The sequence below is a fragment of the Grampus griseus genome (assembly GCF_964374135.1).
Source record: "Grampus griseus genome assembly, chromosome: 8".
Lineage (NCBI taxonomy): Eukaryota > Metazoa > Chordata > Mammalia > Artiodactyla > Delphinidae > Grampus > Grampus griseus.
The window spans coordinates 88419919-88446220 of record NC_139002.1 but is presented as its reverse complement, the minus strand read 5'-3'; the positions used below and the strand labels follow the sequence as shown (position 1 = coordinate 88446220).

Here is a 26302-nt window from a genome sequence, read left to right as displayed (position 1 = left end):
TCCCATAAACATTCTGGCATATAACTATTATAAAAATAAATAGAACAATCAGTGGAAATGGTAATGTACTTGAGATACTAAACTTACTAAAGAAATGTACATAAGTATATGTGGTGATAGCCAGTTTAACACAGAAAAGATTCCACTTCATATCAGCAAAACAACCAAATACACTAAGACAAATGAAGGGCTGGAAAGAAGGAGAAATCTTTGAAGAAACAGCTTTCATGTCTTCCGTCAAACAGAACTAACAGACAGAACACACTGACTGATCAATTCTGCTGGCTATCATTCAACTCTTAGGCTTGACCCTAAGTACTATTTGGCTTTTCAGAAGGTATTTAAATGTTTCTGGGGGAAAAAAGGACACTTACTGATTTAAGACATATTTTTCCACTCACAAATCTTTGTTGTAGGAGGAATTTTTTCAGGTCATTAGTTTATAATGTGAACTGGCGCCTAGGGACATTTTGAAAGGGAAAAAACTAGTGTGCTTGGAGATGCAGTTTATATGACTTGTGTCATCATTTATTTCAGCTCAGTTTGGGGCCTAAAACTGAACTCAAAATGAAGTCACCACATCTGCAACAGTTTCTCTCGGCATGGAATGAGCATACAGAAAATTGAAAAAAGAATTAGACCCCTTATCCCAAAAACAAAAACAGCATACCTCCTTAGAATATCCAAGTCCTTGCAAGGAGTTCTTAGTCTTTCAGAGTACAAAAATAAAGTCCGCCTTACAAATAAATTTCCGAAATAATCTGGATTATCAAAATGCCACTGGCACACCGAAATGCATTAGTTCTGCCAGTTTTATCCTTGCTTCCACACCCTACCCCAGCCATTCATACTGCCATGCTTGGCTCTGGAAAACATGGAACTAAATCATTAGGCTCAGAGAAAGCAAGCATCTTCCTAAATCCATGTGCATAGACCAAAAGATGATTTGGCCATTATCAAGATTAATTTGATCCACATATCATGTCAAAATAGATCATTCACAGCCCAAGTTAACAAGAATTTCCTAAATTTTCTGTTTCCCTTAAGTGTAAACAAAATAGATAATGATATTCCCACTACCTGGCACAATAAAAGAATCAGGTTGGAATCACTTTTCCTTTTCTTCATTAGAACTACTCTTCTTTTACATTTCTTAAGGACACATGAACTATAACTTCAAATCATGAAGTCAGGTATCCTGAGACTGTCATGACCAGATGCACACTGGACTCCGCTTAAGAGCTGAGTCAACAGTCTCCCGAATGTGGATCCCATGATCCCATGATCCCAAGGTTGAGAGCAAGAACTCAATGCCTACAGGAGCCACTTAAGTGAGGGAAGCAGGCAGGGTATACACAGGTTTTTCGAGTGTGTGAGAGCCAGAGAGTGTGTCAAACGAGGGAGGTCACATGGCAAGGGCTCCTGAACTCCAGCTGATATTGCCATCAGGGAAATAAGAGGTAACCGACCTTCTCACTTAATCAGAAAAAAAAAAGCAAATCAAGATCTTTATGTAAAATTTCCAACTTATAACTGTTGGCTCAATAAAACAATAATACTGCATGAGGCAACCAAACACATCACAAGAAACACACAGCACGGGTTTGACCTTTAGGGTTTTAGTTATCACTCCGGTCTAAAAGGTTGTTTCCATTCTACAGAAAACATAGCATCATCATCATCACAACAACAACAACAACAATAAAATAATACCTAGCCTTCATTAAGCATGTATGTGCTAGCCACTATGCTAACAGTTTTACATGGATTATCTCAAATAACCTTCATCAACCTTTAAGGTACTATTATTATCCCCTCTTTACTCAGTGACCTCCCCCCAAGGCAGAAAGTGGCTATGGCAGAATCCAAAAGTGTGCAGTGTAACTCCACACCCTACACTATGCTAGATTGCTTCAATGTTTTCAATATGCTTTTAAAAACCTCCACTTTTTTGCACTTGTGTTTCTTCAAAAATAAAACGAAGGGATTACTACTAAATGATTTCTCAAGTCCTCTTTAGTTCTCAAATTCAATGGCTCTGACTCCATAATACAACTCCTGATTGGATAAAAATGTTAGTATTTACATGCATCAGTTGCAAACGCCCTGATGAGAATCACCTGATCAAAGAGATAGAATGAATGAATGCTCATTCAATAGTCTTTCTGAAAAAGACAGCAAAGACATAAAACTATAATAAAATTCATTGTCTCAACTGCTATAGAAAGTTTACTTCTCCATTTTACCTTTTGAAAGATGAGTGAAAGTGCTCAGAAATTCTTCATATGTTTGCTCGTGACAATTCACAAACTTGTCCAAGACTTCTTCAATGTGCCGATCTTCATCCATCACCTCCAATTCTGGTATCCGGCAGGCATTCCTATTCATGAAGCCACTTTCTCTGTAAGACAAAGAAAAACATGAGCTACAGAGAGCTGTGCGGTACCAGCCTCTCCTAAAAATACTCCAGATGTGTAGGTAGAAGAATTCCAAGGCCCTAAAAGGACAAGTCAAGACAGTTAGTAGAGCAATAAACCCTAGTTCAAGAGACCAGAGTTTTATTCCTATCTCAACTGCTAAACTGTTAACTATCACAATTTTATTTTTGCTTCAGTTCCTCATTTCCATCTTCTTAATTCACAGGAATATCACCACAGTTACACAATCAGAAACCCAAAATCTTTCAAGGTAAGGTGAACTTCAAAGAATATGTCAAACAACCACCCTTCCAATGACAACAATAGTGGCTAACATTTATTAGTTCCTTTTGAGCACGTGTTAGGTAACAGGTGCTGTTCCGAGCACTTCATAACAATTCTAGCTCAGATCACAGAGCCAGTAGGCAGAAGTGTCAGTTCTAGAAGTGTGATCCTAGAACCCATGCCCTTAAGTACTTCACTATGTTTCTCTAATCATTGCATGACACACACATACCCCTCCATACTATTGTACTATTGCTGCCAAACAGCTGACTTGTCTGTGCTCTAACACATCCAGACACTGGGAACTCTGAATGTTCCAAAGAAGCCTTTGGACAGCTCTATTAAAGCCTCCTTCTAAGACTGAGCCTAAATCTGTCTCCCTGTACCCTACCCCAACTGGTCCTGAGTCCCTGGATGGGACTGAATAATTTCAATCCTTTTTATCCGTGATATCCTTTCAAATATTTGAACAAGCCTATACTGTCCTTTCTCAATCTTCTCATTTCATTCACTTCATTTCTTTTTCAAAATCCAGTTCAGAATTCAGTTTCTCTTTGAAAGCTTTAGCTTCCCATCTCCCATCATCACAGGAAGAGCAAATCATAATTTCTGTGCTGCCTCTTTATAAGCGGTGTCTACTGTTCCACTTATCACATTGTATTGTAAATAGTTGTATACATTTCTGTGTCCTCTGTTAGACTTAGAGCCCGTGAAAGGCAGGGTCCATGGCTTTTCATAGCTCAGGAGGTGGCATAGAGCTGGCAGTCCATCAGTCTTAAGCTAAAATTATGCATTTGAGCAGGTACTATAGTCAGATATTGCTAGAAGCTGGCAAAAGACTCAACTAAACCTGCCCAATACTATATCTGTACCTTGTATGACATGGCTTTGGGTCCTTTCACCCTTTTGATCAATCTACCTGGAAAAGATTTCACAGTGCCTGCATCCCTTTAAAATATGCCATCCAGAAATGAAGACAAGACTCCAGGTATGGTCTGGAGACACTAAGATTTGACTAACTCTCACGTTCCAAATGTTACACTCCTGCTTTATACCTGAAGATCACGTTCACATGCTAGTGCCGCTTCACATGGTCAGCTCATTCATTGACTGCTTCGCTAACTAAATGCTTGTCAGCTAAGACACAACACCTCAATCCCTGCGGAGTTTGAACTTTGTTTTTGGTTGTGATATTTCATCTTGTTAAATTCCATTCATTCTGTGTGAAATATGATTCTTACACAGCTTTGAGAAAAAATGACTATCTACACAAAGCAGAAGAATAATGACAGCCTAAGCACCCAGTGTAATTCATGGGGGATAATAAAAAGAAGGGGTTCTCTGATACTGTATGGACACCATATTCTTCTATTTTTCCAAAACAAGGGTGAAAATCTGGTGTCTGTTATTAACTTTATTTGGTATTTACCAAAAAGCTCAGAAAAAAAAATAATAAAACAAAAATGTATTCATAAGATGATACCCAAAGTCACCTAGTGGCAAGACCTGACCTGAATTAATATGAAAGTGTTTATGACTTTTATTTATTCTGTTTAAATAGTATAACTATTCATATCCTGAAAAAATACTAATGGGCTTGCTTTTGAGGTGCTTTCCTGATCTCACTGGAGATTTTCTGTAATACGTGGCATTTGCCCTGATTACCTTTCTAAACTCCAAAAACTTCTGAATTCTGAAAGACATCTGACCCCAACGGTTTTAAACTGGAATTGTGAAGCTACAAGAACCTCCCAAGATTGCTATGAGGATTAGATGAATATACATGGGGCCTCAAGAAATGTTAGCTGTGATGATGATGATGATGATGATGATAATGGATCACTCTTAGTACTCTGTCCTTTGTCTACATGAAGACATGTTCTGACTGTGACCCCTTTGACTTTGAAGGTACTAATATTACCCAAAGATCAATCAAGAGAATTCGTGATGCATTACAACCCTAGATAAAACATGGTATTGTAGAAGTCCAAGTGAAAATAAAACGTGTAGCTATGTGCCAACCCAAAGTGAAAGAAACTGTTTCAAGCTATTTGTACCTGAAAATTAGATATAGGAAAAAGCACCAGTTATAGTGTATGCAAATTTACCTATAATACTGCCAGGCTTCAGTAACCCATAGTTTAATATATTATGCTTTCAGTTGCTAAATAATAAATAATGATAAATTCAAAGGTGGCTATTATTTTACTATCAGTAGGACATGTACTTAATTACAAACACTTCTGCTCTTCCAGAAGTGCATCCCAGCAAGATTCCAACACTGTACTATATCAATCTCTTTCTCAAGGCTTCTCAGGTAATCTACTTCTACAGGCAAAATATCAAACAGAAGCAGCCAGGTTGTATTTTATATTGCTGTAAATGCCTTCTCGTGGATGCTTTAAGGGTGATAATAGAAATTCCTTTAAACTTCCTTTGCAATTCTCAAATTGGTGTATTTTGAGTATTTAGCCTTAACACATCTCAGCTTTACTGAAAGGCAAACAATCAACAGGCTGTACACAGCACAAATTCAAAATCTTTCAATGCCTTTAATTTTATTCACGTGGTTACCAGAATACAGGAGAGGTTATGTTTTTACTGACTTTTTAAAGACTTTTGGAAAATCCAGTTTTACAAGCTGTCATTGTTTAGAGAGTTTAGAAGATACCCACCTTCAAATTTAGAACTTTCCTTATCTATAAAAATATAAATAACCTCGTTAAAAGTCCCCAGAGACTGACAGAGCAGATAATCATTTACCAGACAGTCAAGTGGTTTATGCAAATCCTAGTGGTTTTCTAGAAGGAAGCAATGCTTTTTCAGTTACCGTTCACATTAGTTTGTGTTTTTACCATAAAGTACTTTTCTAAAACAGAAAAAGGAAGAGAGACACACACATGCTTGGACAACAGGATTCTTTGTTTTGGTGTTTTGTTTTAAGGCTTAAAGCTCCACATAAAAGACCCAGAGCATATTGTGATGATAACTAAAACTAAATGTATAACAACGCCCACTGGTAAATCAGAAGTAACACTTTCACAGTCACAGCACCCAGAAGAACCACTGGGAGGATGTATTGCTCTGCTTTGGCTACTGAATTTCACAGGGAGACCACAAGCTTCCTTAGGAACATGGCTCTCTTCTTACTGAGTCACTGGGAGCTAGCAAGAAAGTCACATAACCTTCCTGGAGTCCCCTTTCTTACTAACAAACAACGAAACTAAAGACCACTCAAGCTGGTTAGTGTCACCTGCTCTCTGAAAGGACATGTAACTAGATGAGGCTGGTACTGAACCCAAGTTTGACTGCTCACTGCTGGAAAGACCAATACTTGAGAGACAAGTGTTGGTGAAAACGGAAAAGTTGCTTTATTCAGGAGCTGATGCCATGGCTATAATTCCCCACTGTCAACCCTTCATTCCACTGCTAGGGAATAGCAGGGACGTCTGTCTTTTGTAACTTTTTCTAGTAGAGAGCAAAAGCAATGGTTGCAACATTGTATTATGTACTCAGAGCCTCCATGATGGTTTAGGAGTTTCAGTTTTTAATTGATCCTGGCTGTCATCAAGTTCAGGTCCACTTGGGGCCAGCTGGTTGAACCCACAGGACATTATCTCCGACAGTCTGGGGTCATAAATCAAGGCACTGGTTTAAGATAACAATCATGAAAAAAATTAAGTTGGGCTTGTACTTCCTTTGTTTGTAAATTCCCTCATTTCCCTAGTTAGTAGCTGTTTGAATCTGCTCTTTGGAACTCAGGGAAGATCTAGGAGACTAGAGCCTTTTTACAAACAAGAGGCAGGCAGAGGACATGGGGTGGGGAGGGGGGTGTCTGTCCCAGGAAGGTCCCTGTAAAGGGTACCTGCTCCTTTACAGACATTATTATAAAATTCGGTATGTGGAATTATCACCATCGCTGTAGCATATCTTTGATGCTTATCTTCACATCCCTGCTTCATGAGACTTAGCTAAACAAAACACAACTGTCAGAGACGAGCGTGATAAGCCTTAAGAAACAAGTCACCCTGAGCTAGCGTCCCCTCTCAAAGTACATAACCTGCTTTCTAACAGCACAGAAAGGTGTAAGTCTGCAAAAAGGTTTGTTTGTGTTTTTTTAAATTGTGAGGTTTACCACTGATGCTTGAAAGTAATAAATAATAACACATTTTTAAAGAGTTGTGCAGGGGCTATCAAAGCCCACATTCTCAAATTCTCATAGTTCTTCTTCATAAGAAGCTCCTGCTGTGTGAAACGTAAAATGGGATATTTTAAAAAGAATTCATCTAGCCTGAGGAATGAAACCATCAACCTTGAGACTTCAAAGGCTAGGTCTCCTTTCATACTTTGGAAAATGGACAAATCTCAAAAGACCAAATTATACTGTACGGGTATAGATTTATTGACATGATAGAAGAAACTTGGTGTGAACTGATGGCTTCTGCCTTGACCGAACAACTATTTTGCATCCTATAATACTTTTTATGTCGTTTAGATCATATTAAGGAGTACAAAATCCAAGGACAGAAATTGCCAAAGATTCTCAGAGTTGAGAGAAGTCTAAAGGTCATCTAGTCCAATCACAGAGAACAAATAAAGGAATCTGGTAAAGAAAATGTAAGTGAGGTTTTTGTCAACTAATGACTCTACTGATGAGCAGTATTATGTGGTTCTCGTATCATAAACAGTAATGAGATGTTCTTGATTATGACTTTTAAGGCATACATGAAGTCATCAGGAACTTAAACAAAAAGCGGCAATCTCACCCTGGCTGGATGTATCCAAGCGTCTGACTACAAGCACATTCTGTACCCCAATAACATACAAAACATCTTGAGACAAAGCGCACACACACACACACACACACACACACACACACACACACATATGCATATATACCATTGTTTTAGACATCTACCAGTAGGAACAAGAAAACAAAGGAAAAGAGGAAGGCATAAATACAAAACACCTTACAAAACAGAAAAGGATCTAAACTCCTTTACAGTTTATCAGGATGAGATAAAGACATACATTCTAGCATCTAAGAATACACAGCATTCCAATTTATAAGCTTCTCCCAACAAGCCTTTTTTAATACGTTAAAAAGCATGGAATTCTCCATTATCACCAAAAAAGTTGACAGTATAAGCCTCTGGACTTCCATATAAACTCCCCTAGGTACAAGCCTCTGCAGTGAATATTATGGAAAGCATTTGTGGGAGGCAGGAGAGGCTTAGGGCTGAACATTGATTACAAAGCTTTAGAAGACAGAAGTTGTGTATTGTCATCTGTGCAGAGGTCTCAGAAGTACGCATGTCTTTGTTTTACTCTTTCCTTGACAAAAGATCTCACCTTAAGGAAAAGAGAAAGACACCCAGTAAAAGTTTACCAAGAAATGTTGGAACTCAGGCATGTTGATTGTTTTCCTCTTGCAGAAAGCTCTGGAGGATGGGAATAATACTGATCTATAAAATTACATGTTTAAACAGAAACTTTCCTCTTGAAAAATTTGCTTCCCCCCTTTCCTGATCATCCATCCAAAGTTACTGCAATGGGGTTTCTTGAGGCTATAATTCATTAAGCCCTGTTGTTCATCAGCAGACTGTATAAAATCAATTTTATTTCCCCAAAATATACTCTTCCTCCAAGCTGTTTAAGCCAACCCAGAAACGTCTGCATTGACTCACTGAGGCAGGTCAACTATTAGACTGTTTTCAACTACACAGTTATTAATTCCATTAAACAAAAATGCAAACAGTTAAGCATTCAGAACTGCCTCTCCCTGCTCACTCCCTATTGTTTTTTTAAAAAGCAAATTACCTGTGGACATGGAAGCTGAAGGATATACCCATAAGACAAATTTCAGAAAATCCATTGTTTTTGAAAGCAGAAAGATACCTTTTCACTAACATTTTTTGTTTCTGAATTTGCTTTTTTGAAAAATTTAAGAGTCGTGTAATCACAAGTCAATACCCTACCTTCACCCCCTAACAAAACTCCTACAAACATATTAACTGACCTCTAGACTAATACATTTTATCAAGAAAAATGTACAATACACATATTTCAATCTTATTCAAAACTGATCTCCTAGCCTCAGAAATGTGATCGACTACCTCAGTGAGTTACAGACAGTAACAGTGAGTTTTTCAGTGCACATTTTTTCAAGGCCCCTGATAAAGCTGTGAATCCATAAGGCAGTAGAGTTTCTAAGTTAACTTTAGAGCTCTATAATCACGCAATAAGATTTCAATCATAAAAGATTTATTAGCTCAATTGTAATTCCACCTTCCCGTGGGACGCAATTGCCCATTATTGCTCATTTTACCTGTACTGCATAACTACTGTGGCACAAAGGCATCTACTCTCAATTAAAAGCATCCCTTTTTCTCCAGCTCGGGAGCCTGTCGGCCACATGCACAGTGCACAGCACTTTCACAAAACCAGAAAGCCTGCTTTAAAGCAACACCTGCACAGTTAGTTAGGAGCAGGTGTAGACCAACCAAACTAAATCAACTCTGCTTTTAGGAATTCATTTCCAAGTGTTTTGAAATGCCAGATCTTGCAAATAAAGCTGACCTTTTCATCTGACATTATCTTAAAAGAAATAAGATTTTAAAATATATTTCTCAGCTATTTTTGATTCTAAATTCCTATGACCATGGAATAATAAATGGGCCTTAAGAAGTAATACAGTGCTTCCCTAGCTTCCAATTTCTCTCAGCATTTTATTTGCAATTTTGCCTTGATGTACACCACATAACATACACACACACCAACATAAAAACAATTTCTTTTTGCCATCATCGTTTCTATACTCAAAGGTAGAAATTAACATACACAAATTCCCTCCTTCTCTAAGAATAAAAATTTTAAGTGCATTTTCTTTCTAGTACAACATTGTAAAACACCTCTGAAATTTTGCTCCATTTTATTTTACAACTAAGTGTCCACCTTACATCACGGAACATTCTGGTCAGGTGGCTGTATTTAATTCATTACTTTAAATAAAAAATGACAAGTCACTTGTCACATTCTTCTCTTGACAACCCATCATACTAACTGTAGATTGCTTCCTTCTATACATTTCCTTTTCCTTCCTCTTTTCTCCTCTTGGCTAGTTTCAATTGTGGCTTCTATCATGGGATTCATTCAACAAGCCAAACATCTCCCTTTCCCACACTATTTACATTATTTCCTGAAAAACCAGCCACTTATTAAAGAAGTAAAAATTGTCTATGCCTTTTTTTTTTTTTTGGTACGCAGGCCTCTCCCGTTGCGGAGTACAGGCTGTGGACGCGCAGGCTCAGCAGCCATGGCTCACGGGCCCCACCACTCCGCGGCATGTGGGATCTTCCCGGACCAGGGCACGAACCCGTGTCCCCTGCATCGGCAGGCGGACTCTCAACCACTGCGCCACCAGGGAAGCCCTGTCTATGCCTATTTGAATGCTATGAAAAGCTGCCACTGACCTCATTTCAAACACTTGCTAACCCACTGAGCAACAATGTCATTTAAGTTTTTTCTCCATTTATATGATGGGGATGGAAATGCTTGAGAGGTCACTGCACTTCTTAAGAAACACTGTCATGAGTTCACAAAACTGTGCTCCTCCCCTGCCCTCCTCCACCCACTATGTACACACACCCCTGCAGCTATGTTACCCTTTCAAGTTATTTAACTTTTCTAGCCTTAAGCAGTTTGAATGTAGGTATAAGGGGACTGGACTTGAAGCTGTCTTCCACCTCTGACGTTCTATTTTTCTCCAATTATGCTTCCTTTTCATTCAATTACTATGTCAGTATATCCCATTACTAAGTTTTTTATCTCCTCTGTGGAATAAAACTTATTCTACTCTGTAATGACACTGACTTGTATTCTTTAATTGTCCATAGTCTTTGGATTTAAGGCACAAGAAATCCATATATTTCGGTAGGAATTTGGCTCTGCCCCTATAACTGTGATTTCTTGGTGAACTTTTAAGAAAGGGTGAGCATAGGAAGAATGTAAAACATGTTTATCCTCAATCAAAAAGTTGCTTCATCCTGCTATCATGCATGTTTCTTAAGGGCAAGAGCTGAGTCTGTGATTTTTTTTCCTAATTCTCCGCATGACTCTATACATAGTGGATACTCAATAAATATTGTTCATGACTTCACATTTAGTTTCTATGCTGAGGACTCTGGTAGACGGGGGGCTCTGAAGGAGCTCACTGCGAGTCTAATGCTCTCTTAATGTGTGGCAAGGGCTCAGGGTTTAAAAATCCATTTCCAAATATGTTGGTAATTTCCAGTCTCTTTAGGAGACAACTAACCCATTTAGCAAAAAACTGCCTGTTTTCTGGTGTTAGTAGAATTCAAAGGCTAAAACACTTACCTAAACCTACCCCTGGTTTCTAGGTTGCATTTCTTACTTTATATTTACTGTGGAGCTGTCACTGATGCTGGAATCTCAAGTGCCAGGATCATTATACACCATAAACAGGTTAGAGAAATAACCCAGTACTCGTTTGCAGACAAAGAAAAAAAAGTCATCATGGAAGTAACAGAAGAGATGATGACACTTTTTTAAGGCATGGACCAACATTCCAAATGCCAAGAATCAGCCAAACAACTGAGCTACTTGTCAGTTTTTTAAAAGTCAACCCTGAAAATATATCCTAAAATTTGGCAAAAAATGAAAACCTTCACTTACACAAATATATTTATGGCACCATCATCATTACACAAGATCTACTGAGTACACTCTTTAAAACAGTTTATATCCATTAATCCTCCCAGTAAGGCAGGTATCGTCCCTGTTTTAGAGATAAGGAAATTGAAGGTCAAAAAGACCATTCAGCTAGTAAGTGGCAGAACTAAGACCCAACTCCAAATCTGTCTACCTCTGATCCCTGCATTCTATCATCTAAGCCACATAGAACCTGATTAAATGACCAACAATACTGAATGGTCAGATATATTTACTTAATGGAATTTTAGGCAACTATTAAAAATTTTGGAAATAAAATATACATTTCATAGTATATATGAAATAATGTTACATTAAAAAGATAAAACAAAATTTAAATACATTCTTATCATAACTAAGTAAAAATATGTATACATTTGGAAAAAAATTAGAATAGAGCACAAAGAAATGAAAAGTTTTATGGTCGGGAAATGGGCTTAATAAATGGTATATATTTTTCTTGATGTAACTGTTTTTAATGAATTGTTTAAAATTAGGTCAGCTACAGTAATCAAGACAGTGTGGTATCGGTGAAAGAATATACAAATACATCAATGGAACAGAATAGAGAACCCAGAAATAGACCCACATAAGTATAGCTAACTGATCTTTGACCAAGGAGCAAAGGCAATACAATGGAGCAAAGACAGTCTTTTCAACAAAGGGTTCTGGAACAACTAGACATCCACATGCAAAAACAGGAATCTAGACACAGACTTTATACCCTTCACAAGAATTAACTCAGAGTGGATCACAGACGTAAGTGTTAACAACAAAAATTATAAAACTCCTAGAAGATAACATAGAAGAAAACCTAGATGACCTTGGGTATGGCAATGACGTTTTAGATATAACAGTAAAGGCACGATCCATGAAGGAAATAATTGATAAGCTGAACTTCATAAAAATTAAAAACTTATACTCTCCAAAAGACACTAACAGGACTTCCCTGGTGGCACAGTGGTTAAGAATCCACCTGCCAATTCAGGGGACACGGGTTCGATCCCTGGTCCGGGAAGATCCCACATGCCACAGAGCAACTAAGCCCGTGCACCACAACTCCTAAGCCTGTGCTCTAGAGCCCATGAGCCACAACTACTGAAGCCCACGTGCGACAACTACTGAAGCCCGTGAGCTCTAGGGCCCACGTGCTGCAACTACTGAGGCTGTGTGCTGCAACTACTGAAGCCTGCGCACCTAGAGCCCGTGCTCCACAACAAGAGAAACCACCACAAAAAGAAGCCCGCTGCAACAGAGAAGCCCCCGCTCACCGCAACTAGAGAAAGCCCGTGCACAGCAATGAAGACCCAACGCAGCCGAATAAATAAATAAATAAAACTATAAAAAAATAAAATAACAAAAGACACTGACAAGAGAATGAAAAGAAAAGCCACATGATAGCAGAGAATACTTGCAAAGGACACATCTGGTAAAGAACCGTTATCCAAAATATACATAGAACTCTTAAAATACAATAATAAGAAGACAAACAACTTGATTAAAAAATGGACCAAACGCCTTACTAGACACCTCACTAAAGAAGACATAGAGATGACAAATAAGCAAATGAAAAGATGCTCCGCATCATATGTCATGAGGAAAATGAAAATTAAAACAAGATAACTACTACACACCTATTAGAATGGCCAAAATCCAGAACACTGACAACACCAACTGCTGGCTAGGATGTACGGCAACATGAACTCTCATTCATTGGTGGTGGTTATGCAAAATCATACGGCCACTTTGGAAGACAGTCTGGAGGTTTCTAACACAACTAAACATACTCTTACCATATGAATTATCAGTAGTGCTCCTTGGTATTTACCCAAAGGAGCTGAAAACTTATGTCCACACAAAAACCTGCACATGGATGTTTACAGCAGCTTTATTCATAATTGCCAAAACCTGAAAGCAACCAAGATGTCCTTCAGTAGGAAAATACAATAGATAAACTGTGGAATATCCAGACAATGGAATATTATTCAGAGCTAAAAAGAAATAAGCTATCGAGTCATAAAAAGACTAGGAGGAAACTTAAATGTATATTACTAAGTGAAAGAAGCCAATCTGAAAACTATATGACGTTCTGGAGTATGCAAAACTATGGAAACAGTAAAAAGATCAGTGGTTACCATGGATTGAGGGGAGGGAGCAACAAATAGGTGGTGCACAGAAAATTTTTAGGGCAGTGAAATTATTCTGCATGATACTATAATAGTAGATACACGCCATTATACATTTGTCCAAAGCCATCGAATGTACAACACCAAGAGTGAATGTTAATGTAACTTTGGGTGATAATAGTGTGTCAATGTAGGTTCATCGATTGTAACAAATGTACCTCTGGTGGGAGATGTTGGTAATGAGGGAGGCTATGAGTGAGTGGGGGGCATGAGGTATATGGGAACCCTCTGTACCTTCCACACAATTTTACTGCAAACCTAAAACTGCTCTAAAAACTTAGGTCCATTAAAAAAAATTAAGTCAGCTTTTTCATCTGTTCTCAACCTTTTGGTTTATTCTTCCTTTGATTATGAAACTTTGGAGTGGGAATGGGGAGGCTACTATCATAGTTTTTAAGACCACTGTGGAATATTTCCCTTGGCTAAGCACTTCAAAGACTTTATCTCATCTAGTCTTTTTGCAACAATCTTTTGACGTAAATATTTCTATCCCCATTTCAGAGGTGGGGAAAAAGAGGCTTAAGGATTAAGATGACTCCACCTGGAAAACGGCAAAGTTGGCAGAGAAAACCAGGTCAGCTTGACTCTAAAGCCCATTTTCTTAATCATTCCACTATACAATGTTACACAGCAGTTCCCTGACACAAAGTTGGTGGTAGGCCTCCCATAATCAGAACTCCTTCTGAGCCTTGCATTAAAGAAAATGAGACCACTGAGGAGCAATTCACAGTCAAAATAACTGATATTCGTATTAGTAGTCTCTGCTTTAGTAAAAATAATTTCCCATTCGAATCATACAGTATTTTTAAAATAATGTTAATTATTTAAACATTAAATATTAGTGTTTAAATAATAAACATTATTATTAATGTTTATTAATTATATAAACATTATATTATTAATGTTTATTAAGTGTTTAAATAATAAACACTTAATAAACATATTAAACATTCTAAAATGTTTTTAATATATCAGGATTTTACGAGTTTTTTGTGGTTTTTTTGGTCTTTACAGATAATAGATTATGTTTCCATTGTTCACCAGTAAGGAAACAGTTAAATCTTGAGGGTACACCCTGGTTGGGTATCTCCCTTAACCATCTAAAGAAAAAAAAAAAGGTCACAGTCAGTTACTCCCGTTAGATCAGTGTTCACTGGAACATCTGTAGGCACACATACATACTCTCTTTACTGTCATCCTTCTGCAGGCCACAGTCAGCGTGAGCAGTCAGTGAATCTTCCCCAAGTGCTGACATTTAATACCTGGTTTAGCGGCAAAGATTCAGAGAGGGGTGAGCTGCGCCCCTGGCCTTCAGGTAGGTCCAATAACTTCATTTCTACCAGAGTTAAAATATGGGAGCCTACGTTTGTCAACTTTAAGGGAAAGATGCCCCCCTTCAGCAGTATGTTAGTTCCAGGTGGACTGGGTGTCCAGATGGGGAAGGGATGATGTAGAATTTGGAGAGAGAGGGGCTTTCTGGTCTCAGGCTGCTGCCAAGGATTTTATTTCTGTGGCATCAGTGTTGAAATTTTAATCTTAGTGCATAAATGCTTCTCTGGCATAAGTGTCAGAAGGAAGACCTAATCCTGGTTTTACTGCCAGCAAAAAAGTCAAACACTGTATGCCTCAAACCTGATTAACCATGCAAGAGAGTGTTAGTTCGTACACGAAAAGACTGCAGTTACACGAGGTTACCTGCTCTTTTGGAGCAATCAGGAAAACGGGCAACACTGATCAGCAAGATTTAATGCTTCCGAGTACAGTAGCTTCCTTTGGAAGGAAAAGAGTGTCAGTTCAGACACAGGAAACTACAAACCCAGACCTTACATCATTAGCCCTTTTTTGATTCTCAACTATGCCCTCGCTTCACAGTGAATAAATGAAAATCTCCCTGCTGAGGAATGTTAGCATGGGGTTGGGAGACTTGTATAAATTTATTGGTCCTATATTTCTGACCTTTAAAAAGAATCTTTGATGTGTTGACTTTGAAACTTCTTTCGGTCACAGAACAGTGTCTTTTTTTCCCAAATCTGCCTGTGTTTATCTGGCCTATTTAAAGAAAACCACTTCAGTAGATTTAGTTCTAGTGTCACCTTTTAAAAACCAAGATGTGATGAATAGAGTCATAGTAAAACCATGGAAAATATACTATAGTCTATTCCTGTAAAGACATACTTAAGTTAGTAAAGCAAAATTGCAAAATAAACAAGTATGGCAAAATAATGTGAAAACACTTTCAATGTTCTTGTTCATTCTTTAAATACATAAGTCATCTGCCCATAGTTTAAAATGAATAATCTAAAAATTAAATACACAGATTCTTGAACTGTGTTACAAGAAGAGGTAATTCATCTTAACAGTAATCAACTTTACCACTATTTTTAGGGCCCTGAAATTATGAGGTGAGCCAAATAGCAGGGCACCAAAGGGAGAACAGGTCAGAAATCTTTGGGGACCCAAAATAAGCTACAAAAAGGGGTAGTATTCCTTATGTCTTGCCCAAGAAAATATTTCTGTTTAATCTACAATAACAGTGTTTTCACTTATGAGAAGCCAAAATCCCTATGAACTTTAAAATGAAGCCAATGGGCTACAATGAAAATATTTTATTTTTAATTTTCCATTTAAAAGCAAGTGTTCTTATTGTATGGTCACCCCTTGGAATCTGGGACCCATTACCTCTGTAGAGCTTGCTTTCTATCCCAATAACAGTCTTCACAGGTGTTTACAACAAGCAGGCTTTGGTGCTTCCTCAGCCCAAACGTGAGCAACTCTCTAAAAATCATCACACATCATGCTGAGTGTAATCGCGTATGGTTTTCCTTTACCAAACTGAGCACCAAGAATACTTCCTTTCAGTTCCCATGGAGAGCATTTTCTTAGTTGCACAGATGCCTTCTCTCATGTATACCTGGATAGGCCACGAGTAAATAAAACACTTGCCCAGGTTATTTCATAAGCAAGGCAAGTTGCTGAACCTACAAACCACCATGGTCTGAGGAAGAAAAAGGCTTGCTTTCATAACCTTAGTAATAATCCTTCTCATTCACCAGTTCCTCACTTGGTTTAATAACCCACAGATGATTATTAAAATATCACACCTTGAGGAGTCTCCCAAGTAAGCTAAACATAAGTAGAAGAGAATAATTAGCAATTAATTACACCTGATCTTCAAGGCAAACAGCCCCACCAAGATCTCATTAGACTGACCATAAACTCCACACGGTCCAAAGAACCTTTGCAAGGGGAATAAAAATAAATTACAGCATCAATTAACATTTCTTCAATACTTATTATGTGCCAGCATATATGATCACATACGTGCTATGTGATTTACATGTGTCACCCCATTTATTCTCAAAAATAACTCAATGAATAGGTACTAATATTATCCCCATTTTGCAGATAAAAAAAGAGATAAAAAACTTGCCCAAAATAGTTACACAGCAAATAACTTTTAGAGCCCAAATTTGGACTCAGACATTCCAACTTCAGAGTCTGCATATTTAATGAGGGGTTAGAGAAAGGGTAACAAGAAGAATGAAATATTTCCTGTTATTTAAACTGAACCTACCACCAACTCCTCTGTTGTATATGTTTATCTAATTCTCACTAGTCTAAAAAATTATCAGTCTACACCCACTCACCAGATTCCCAGATCCTAAAGCCCTTCTAATCATCTCCAACATTATAAACATCATCTGCTATGACTGGCAGGTAACTGTGCATTAACAACCTCACTTTTTATAAGTTCAAGCATAATCGTCACAGCTATGACCTTACAGTGTATAAAGCCCTGTCCTAAGTGCTTTGCATGTATTAACTTACTAATCACAACTTACATCAACCTGTAAGGTAGGTAAAATTATTATTTCATTTTACAGATGAGGAAACTGAGACACAAAGAGGTTAAATTACTTGCCCAAGGTCACACAGTAAGTGACAGAGCCAGGATTTGAATCCAGCCAGTCAGCCTTCAGAGCCCATACTCTTAGACACTGTTTTATACTGTTTTTGAAGCATATTAACAATTTACTCTTAAAAGTCAAGGAATCTGTGCTACTTTGTTTCCTTTAATATTTAGTGCCTAGGACCTCACTCTGCAAACAGGGCGTGCATTTCCCATTAAGGCTCCTGACATCTCTCCAAGGTAAGTAATAATTTTTCTAAAACTTAAAATTTATCGGTCTTCCCTGGTGTCGCAGTGGTTGAGAGTCCGCCTGCCGATGCAGGGGACACGGGTTCGTGCCCCGGTCAGGGAAGATCCCACACGCCGCGGAGCGGCTGGGCCCGTGAGCCATGGCCGCTGAGCCTGCGCGTCCGGAGCCAGTGCTCCGCAGCGGGAGAGGCCACAACAGTGAGAGGCCCGCGTACCGCAAAAAAAAAAAAAAAAAAAAAATTAAAATTTATCAAGCTTACTCCATCTAGTAAATACCTGTTTTAAAAAATCATACAAATATTACATTCTGAATAATTCTGGCACCTCTTTGCTTAATGCCTGCTTACAACAGAATTACTAATTACTTCCAAAGTTCTGGGGCTGGAAAGAGAGATTTGAAATAACAGCCACTAACTCTATTTTCTTATCCAAAAAGAGGGAGGAGTGGGGGCTAGGGGAGGAAGGGAGAAGGAGAGGTGTTTAGGAAACTTCTCTGCATCCCTAAAAGAACTCTAAAAATCGGAGGAAGAGCAGCTGAGAAAACAAATGGCCTTTGGCGTGGTACCCGCTAAAGTCTCATTACTGTGTCTCCATGACTAAATACAGGAGTGGTAAAAAACCATTATCAGGTAAATTCTCCCCTGCACCCCAGGTAATCTTTCGGTTCCGCAAAATAGTCATAGCTTTTTATTCTCTGTGCCCCCGTCACACCCCCGCCCCATTAAGCTAAGGAGGCCCGGGGGTGCAATTTTTTTTTTTTTTTTTTTTTGCGGTACGCGGGCCTCTCACTGTTGCGGCCTCTCCCGTTGCGGAGCACAGGCTACGGACGCGCTAGCTCAGCGGCCGTGGCTCACGGGCCCAGCCGCTCCGCGGCATGTGGAATCCTCCCGGACCGGGGCACGAACCCGCGTGCCCTGAATCGGCAGGCGGACTCTCAACCACTGCGCCACCAGGGAAGCCCGGGGGTGCAATTTTGACTCGAGCTCCAAAGAAGTCCATGAGGACACCTGGGCCGGGAGTCTCTTCGGGCTGCGGTTTCCAGGCAACCCCGCTCTAGCCACAAGCAGCCCTGCTTCCTACTGGGTCACCTGTTAATAAGAGTCCCCAGGAGACGCTCCAACAACACCCGGGCGGGGGTAGCCTGACGCCGCTCCCGGTGCCGCAGCTTTCCCGTAACCTAGATGTTGGGTCTGCGTCAGCCATTCTCACCTCTTCTTCCCTAGTTTTACGTCTTGGCTCCCATCTAGTCACTTCGCATTTTTGGCGTCTCTATTCAGACAGACTCCTCTCGCGGAGCCACAGAGACAAACTATCGTAGCCACGCATCCCATAGAGAACGGATTTCTGGGAAATGTAGTTCTTTCTGCTGGCAAGCGGCGAATCTTTAAGGGAAAAGGACTACAATTCCCAGAAGTCTAAGGGACGCTAGTCCATGTCTAAAACGGGTCCCAGCTTCTTGAATGGTATTAAGCTGGAAGGTTCTGTTTCTCTTTGCTTACCTAGCTGCGTGAATTTTTGGTATTTTGCGAATTCAGGCCACTACGAGCTTGTGGGACAGCTCTTTTCTTAAAATGCATCTTACGTGTGAGGGGATCTAAACACAGTGATTTTATATGAAGGGATGTAGTAAGGCAAAAAAATTTTGTAATTCTTTCAGGTAAAAGATCTATCCACGATCAGAAAATATGTCACTACAAATGGTAACAGTCGATAATAACATAGCCTTAATTCAACCAGGCTTCTCATTAATGAATTTTGATGGGCAAGTTTTCTTCTTTGGCCAAAAAGGCTGGCCCAAAAGGTCCTGCCCCACTGGAGTTTTCCATTTTGATATAAAGCATAACCATCTCAAACTGAAGCCTGCAGTTTTCTCTAAGGACTCCTGTTACCTTCCTCCTCTTCGTTACCCAGCCACTTGCACATTCAAAGGCAACTTAGAGTCTGAAAAGCATCAGTACATCATCCATGGAGGGAAAACACCAAACAATGAGCTTTCAGATAAGATCTATATCATGTCTGTTGTTTGCAAGAACAACAAAAAAGTTACTTTTCGCTGCACAGAGAAAGACTTGGTAGGAGATGTTCCTGAAGGCAGGTATGGTCATTCCATTGATGTGGTGTATAGTCGCGGAAAAAGTGTGGGTGTTCTCTTTGGAGGACGGTCATACATACCTTCCGCCCACAGAACCACAGAAAAATGGAACAGTGTAGCTGACTGCCTGCCCCATGTTTTCTTGGTGGATTTTGAATTTGGGTGCTCTACATCATACATTCTTCCAGAACTTCAGGATGGGCTATCTTTTCACGTCTCCATTGCCAGAAATGATACCATTTATATTTTAGGAGGCCATTCACTTGCCAATAACATCCGCCCTGCCAACCTATACAGAATAAGGGTTGATCTCCCTCTGGGTAGCCCAGCTGTGAATTGCACAGTCATGCCAGGAGGAATCTCTGTCTCCAGTGCAATCCTGACTCAAATAAGCAATGATGAATTTGTTATCGTTGGTGGCTATCAGCTTGAAAATCAAAAAAGAATGGTCTGCAACATCATCTCTTTTGAGGACAACAAGATGGAAATTCGTGAGATGGAAACCCCAGATTGGACCCCAGATATTAAGCACAGCAAGATATGGTTTGGAAGCAACATGGGAAATGGAACTATTTTCCTCGGCATACCAGGAGACAATAAACAGGTTGTTTCAGAAGCATTCTATTTCTATACGTTGAAATGGGCTGAAGACGATGTGAATGAAGATCAGAAAACATTCACAAATAGTCAGACATCAACAGAAGACCCAGGGGACTCCACTCCCTTTGAAGACTCAGAAGAATTTTGTTTCAGTGCAGAAGCAAATAGTTTTGATGGTGATGATGAATTTGACACCTATAATGAAGATGATGAGGAAGATGAGTCTGAAACGGGCTATTGGATTACATGCTGCCCTACCTGTGATGTGGATATCAACACTTGGGTACCATTTTATTCAACTGAGCTCAACAAACCTGCCATGATTTACTGCTCTCATGGAGATGGGCATTGGGTCCATGCCCAGTGTATGGATCTGGCAGAAAGCACACTCATCCATCTGTCAGAAGGAAGCAACAAATATTATTGCAACGAGCATGTGGAGATAGCAAGAGCACTGCAAACCCCCAAAAGAGTTCTACCCTTAAAAAAGCCTCCACTGAAATCCCTCCACAAAAAGGGTTCTGGGAAAATTATTACTCCTGCCAAGAAATCCTTTCTTAGAAGGTTGTTTGATTAGTTCAACAAGAGCCTTTCCGATTCAAGTGCATCAAATTTTTAAACCTATTTTAAAGAATCATAACAATGATAAAATTTATATTCCTAGTTTTGTTTATTGAAAATGTCTAATGTTTTCTTTTAGTTATATGAATGAAGTGCCAGGGAAAAGTGCTTATAATACAATTCTAACTACAGTCATTGTATTTAGACCTATACAGGACCTATAACCTATATTTTGAAAATATTTTACTCAGTTATCTTAATGAGAATTTATGATCTGAATTTTTTATTCAAGGGATCTTAAACACAGAAGCAGTAATAATAATCAAGCTATGCTTATATCCCTTATAGGACTTTTGATAACAAATAATCCATAGAGCAGTTAAAACAAATTTAACTAGTAAAGAAACTAACACTCAAAGAAATTAAATAAATTATTTTGTGAACTATAGCAATTTGGTAGTTGACCAAAAATTAAGACTGAATCACCTGTATCCCACACAAATGTTCTTTGTACACCTCTAAGATGGCCACTTGACTATGCCCATGTACAGAAAACGCTATGAGGAGCTAGGTAGGTAGGTAGGTAGATAGATAGATAGATAGGAAGAAGTAAATAATCTCCATTGACATGAAGGAAGAGAAAAAGAATCTACATCGTTTGTTACATTTTATCAAACTATCCACATGCACTTTCTTCAAAGGACCCCCCCCCATCATATGGTCCACAGATGATGAACCAGAGCTAGGCACTTGAACCAATTCTTTGAGAGATTTAATGAAAACTGCAGTCCACTGCTTCTTAGCTCTCCGAAACAGGGCACTAAGAAAGAACCACCAGATAAATCTCATGGAGAGGTTATTTCCCCAAGTAATATTGATTACTCACCCAAATAATAAAAGTTTAGAGAATTTGATAAAGTTAATAGGTAGATGATTTTTAAAGAGAAAAAAGAAATGTGTGTGTGTTTATAAGTCTAGTTAATATGTGGAGTTTGCTGCCAATGAAAATTATAAAATCAGTGAGCTTGCTAAGTTTCAATTAGATACTTGCTAGAATTGAAATTAAAAGGACTGTTAATTTTGAGGCTTTGCATTATCAATTGATAATTAGATGACCTTAGATACAAATGTCTTCCCTCCTGGAATATTTTTCTGGAAAAGTATTTCACTTTAGCCTAAGAGCTTAAACCATAACCTCTTATTCATCAGTTTTCACTAAGAGTCCACAGTGTATAAGTTCTTATTGCCAAATTTAGGGGAAATATGAACCATAAAGGAGATGAAATCCTGGAACAAAAGTTCTTCTGCTAATAGTTCCATGTTTCAGATACTGAAATTAGTTTGAAAAAATTAAATCATGTTCACTTTGTTTCAGTAATGTTGCTTGATGAATATAGCTTTTGAATAATTGCTTGATGAATATACCTTTTGAATAATTTGCTGTACCACTGTTTTGATTTTTGTTGTTTCCATCACCTATATAAAACTAATAAAATATGAAAATGTCTTCAGTTTATATTGATTTATTTCAATTATTAACATTTGTAGTTACCCAGTTGCAGGCAAAATGATACTGTTTAATTTTCTCAGGAGTTCTCTGTTTTATTTTTTTTCTATTAGTAGGAAGTAGCACAAGTTGGAACTGAGACACCCTCCACAGGGTTCAAAAGGGTTATTCCCTCAAGTACTATATACGTTCTCTTATTTTGACTTGTCTTCAGTGACCAAGTGGCTAAAAAACAATTACCCATATTTTTTTTGTAATCAGTGAGATCAACATATGGTAATCTGAGTGATTCAATTATAAACTCACTGGGTTCTACAGTCAAGCTCAGATCTCATTAGCATAGCTGTTTTTTTGGGGGGGCGGGTGTCAAGAGCAAGTACTTTGGTTTTACTTACCATAAATTTTTGTAAAAATAGGTCTTTTAAGTCATCTCACCAATGAGTCCACCAGATGTGATTTTATGATAATAAGGTTTCTTTTCTACTAAGCACATGCAAACTTTCAAATGAACCACATTAGAAGAGTATTCACTTATCCCAATGGTATAATGCTTTTGCCGAAAACATTTCTAGGACTCACTTTTCAATCACCGTCAGAGCCTATGTTTCATTCCTTTGAAGATACTCAATAGTTAGAGATGGATTTGGTTTCTGGAAACAGACAAATGTCCAAAGGCTAGTAGGGCGTAACTCTCAGTATTATTGGCACTTTAGGCCCAAAAATGAAGTCTGAGATAACAAAATGGGTTTTCTGATATGCCTCACAAATGAGTGCTAAAGGTAAGTCCCAAAACGCTTTACACAAGAATAATATCAATAAATAAGTATATGGCTTTCCAGCGTGACTATTTTAAGGGACTCTACTCATCTACAAGTACAAATGAGTTCAATGTGTTAGGAGGAGGGAAAGCATAGTGGAAAAGGAGTAGTTTGTCTAAAGGGTGAGATGAAGCTTGTCACGTTTGAGGAACTGAAAGAACATCAGTCTGGGGAGCACACAGTAAACAAGGGGAGCAAGGAGTGGCATACGCAGGGAGAGGTGAGCAGGGCAGGGGCCCCCAGCTTTTCATCAGTACAATAAAATCACATACAATTTCATTCCTATCATGTTGACCTGTCCCCTACTGCTCACCTCTCTGTTTTACTACTCTCTTCACACTTTGTGCTCAGTCTCCAAAAATGCTGAACTGATAACATTTCTGGTGAGCAGCCCTAGTTGTTTCACGCGTACTCAGGGCCTTGGGGCAACCCATTCCTTCTACAGGGCACACTTTCCCTCCTGTACTTTATAACACCTGCCAATACCCTAGTCCATCTGGCCCATTCCTATCCACTCTTTACATCCCAGTTCAGACACCTGCTTCTCCTCCAGGAAGCCTCCTCCGAGCGCCATCGCCTCCTTAATAGCTGTAATGCTTGCAAATCTCTGCTTATAGACTCAGAGTTACAAGAAATAAAACTATTTTTCTATAAATCAACTCACATTACATTATGCATCCCTTTTACTGTGCGTTGGAAATTTAGCTTTAATAAATTTAGAGCTCTCTGTGTTCACCCAACTTTTTCTCCAAGTTCCAGAAGAAATATAATGCTGAGGTGTCAAGAGTAGGAACGAGTGAGGGTGAAGTATCTGGTACTTAGGGTCATTGTCCCGCCTCACTAGCTGCTTCTCAACATCCACACTCCCACCTGGCCTGAGGTTAGCTTGGAAGATGACTCCTGGGTTGCACCTCAGCCTTAACCACAAGGTATTATAAGGTCTAGAATGCTCTCACTCTCTCTCTCCCTCCCTCTCTCCTTCTCTCCCTTTCTCCCTCCCTCTCTCTCTCTCTCTCTCTCTCTCTGCCGCTTTCAGGTCCCTTCTGGGCTCACATGATGAAGAGATCTTTCTGCCCCTTCCTTTCCCAGCGTGGCCACAGTTCTCTCTGTGAGACCATCTAGGACTTGTCTGTTTTCTGTACCACCCCTGGGCACATCTTCCTGCTCTTGCACCTTTACTGGGTCACAGAACCTCTTCCCAAGTTTCTCTGGCTAAACCACTTCATCACCATTTCGCCTCTGAAAGTCACTTGCTTCTTCTACTCTGTCAGGAAAGTGAGGTGCACCTTCACTCTGCTCCTGACTTCCCCAAGCTTATCTGGGGTTTCTACTGTTCTCCCAACTCCACAGTTCAACCCAAGGTATAGGATACTTTGTAATTTCTGTATACCTAGTACTTAGCATAATGCCTGGCATATTATAGGCGCTTAAATTGTCATTGAAATGAACTGAATCAAATTCTTCAGTGAGTTGCATCTGTATGCCAGTATGGGCAGTCAAAGAGACCTATTCATTGCCTAGCTTAACACTGATATAGATATTTAGAGTAAAATAGAGTGAATAAATTATACTAACTGAATAAGCAAGAGATGTAAGAATAAATGGAACCAACAAACCTCTGAATGACCCCATAGATGAGAATAAGAAAATAAGTATGTCAGGATAATTGACACTGGCTGTGCTAGCAAAAAAAATCCCAAACACCAGTAAATTGTCACAAAGTTTATTTCTCACTCAAGCAGATTGCAATGCAGGTTTCCCTTATTAAGCTATCCATCTGAGTGGCATTCCTCCAAGATGTGTCCCAGGGAATCAGGCTTTTTCTGTTTGGCAACTTTGCCATCTTCATCTTTATCTTGGATCCTGAAGACTTCAGATACAAGGAAAAGAAAGAACACAGAGAAGGCACACCCTCGTGCAAATGTTTCAGCCTGCAAGTGATAGATTATTTCCTCTGACATTCCACTGATTAAAAAAACAAACAAACAAAAAAAAAAACCTAGTTGTATGTCCCCACCTAGATGCAAAGGGGCTGGGAAATGGGAAACATAGTTTAACTGTGTGCCCAGAAAAGGGAAATGGATGTGGTAAGCACGAAGCCAATACCTGCTATAGCATATATTTAAACAACCAGATGAAATAGTCACAAGTACCTGGAAGTTATAATGAAGGGTACTAACAGAGTCCTGTTAAAGTAGAAACAAAGCCCCATGCTCTGCAGACTCATTGCCCCTGTCTGTATTATCTTGTGTTTAGACTGTTTAAACAACTTTCTGACTTGGTCTCCCTGCCTCCACCATGGCCCCTCCAATCATCTGACTGTTCTGAGACCACAGAAATCATCCCAAAATGACATTACATAGGTGAAAACTTTCCTGTGATTCCCCATCTCCCATGAGGAAAAAAGATCCAAATGCCTCAGTATTAAATGGGATGATTCTCTAGGCTCATCCCTCCTCTCCCCTTACCCATTTTGTACATGATTCCTCATCAAAGCTGAACTTCTTCCGTCAGGAAAACCCTTTCCCCTGGTGAATGATTACCATCCTTCAAGATTTGATTCAATCTGGAGGTTCTCAGTGAAGACTTCAGCCCAAGCAGAGCAAAGCACTCACGTTTGTGGCCAAGCCATCCCGCTTTCCCCACTGCTTGCCCTCATAGCATTTATCCACTTACATGACATTTATATGCCTGCCTTCTCTATTTGGCAATGGGCTCCTAGAAAGCAACTTTGTATCCTTGGTACCAAGCATGGTTTCTGTTACATTATAGTTGCTCTGAAAATGTTTCTTGAATTAAGCTCACTGTATATGAACTGAAATGTACTCACTTCTGCAGTTGTCCTTCTATCTTTCCAGTCTTTAATAAACGAAGGATGAGATATGGAAATAAATCTGTGTTCTAAATATCTTGATCAATCAAACTATCATATCTCGTAGAACTTGGG

At 39.1% G+C, this 26302-nt stretch overlaps 2 protein-coding genes across 5 annotated transcripts in view; one reads left to right on the top strand and one right to left on the bottom strand.

Moving 5' to 3' along the window:
- IFTAP (intraflagellar transport associated protein) overlaps positions 1 to 19110 on the bottom strand; it is a 60473-nt gene extending 41363 nt beyond the window's left edge. Inside the window, exons 1-3 of one of the 4 annotated variants that reach the window (XM_082660386.1) lie at positions 18987 to 19097; positions 15314 to 15388; positions 2247 to 2401 (exon numbers count right to left, since the gene is read on the bottom strand). In XM_082660386.1, the coding sequence (XP_082516512.1) occupies positions 2247 to 2388 (142 nt within the window). In that variant the 5' untranslated portion in view covers positions 2389 to 2401; positions 15314 to 15388; positions 18987 to 19097. Of the gene's footprint in view, positions 1 to 2246; positions 2402 to 15313; positions 15389 to 18865 lie in introns of all 4 variants that reach the window. The other 3 variants (XM_082660385.1, XM_082660383.1, XM_082660384.1) reach the window with 3 other exon arrangements.
- A 352-nt stretch (positions 19111 to 19462) lies between these two features.
- Positions 19463 to 21046, top strand: RAG2 (recombination activating 2; the record flags this gene model as incomplete). Its single annotated transcript, XM_082661104.1, has 1 exon — positions 19463 to 21046. The coding sequence occupies one exon, from the start codon at positions 19463 to 19465 to the stop codon at positions 21044 to 21046; it is 1584 nt and encodes a 527-aa protein (XP_082517230.1).
- Positions 21047 to 26302: the final 5256 nt, after the last annotated feature.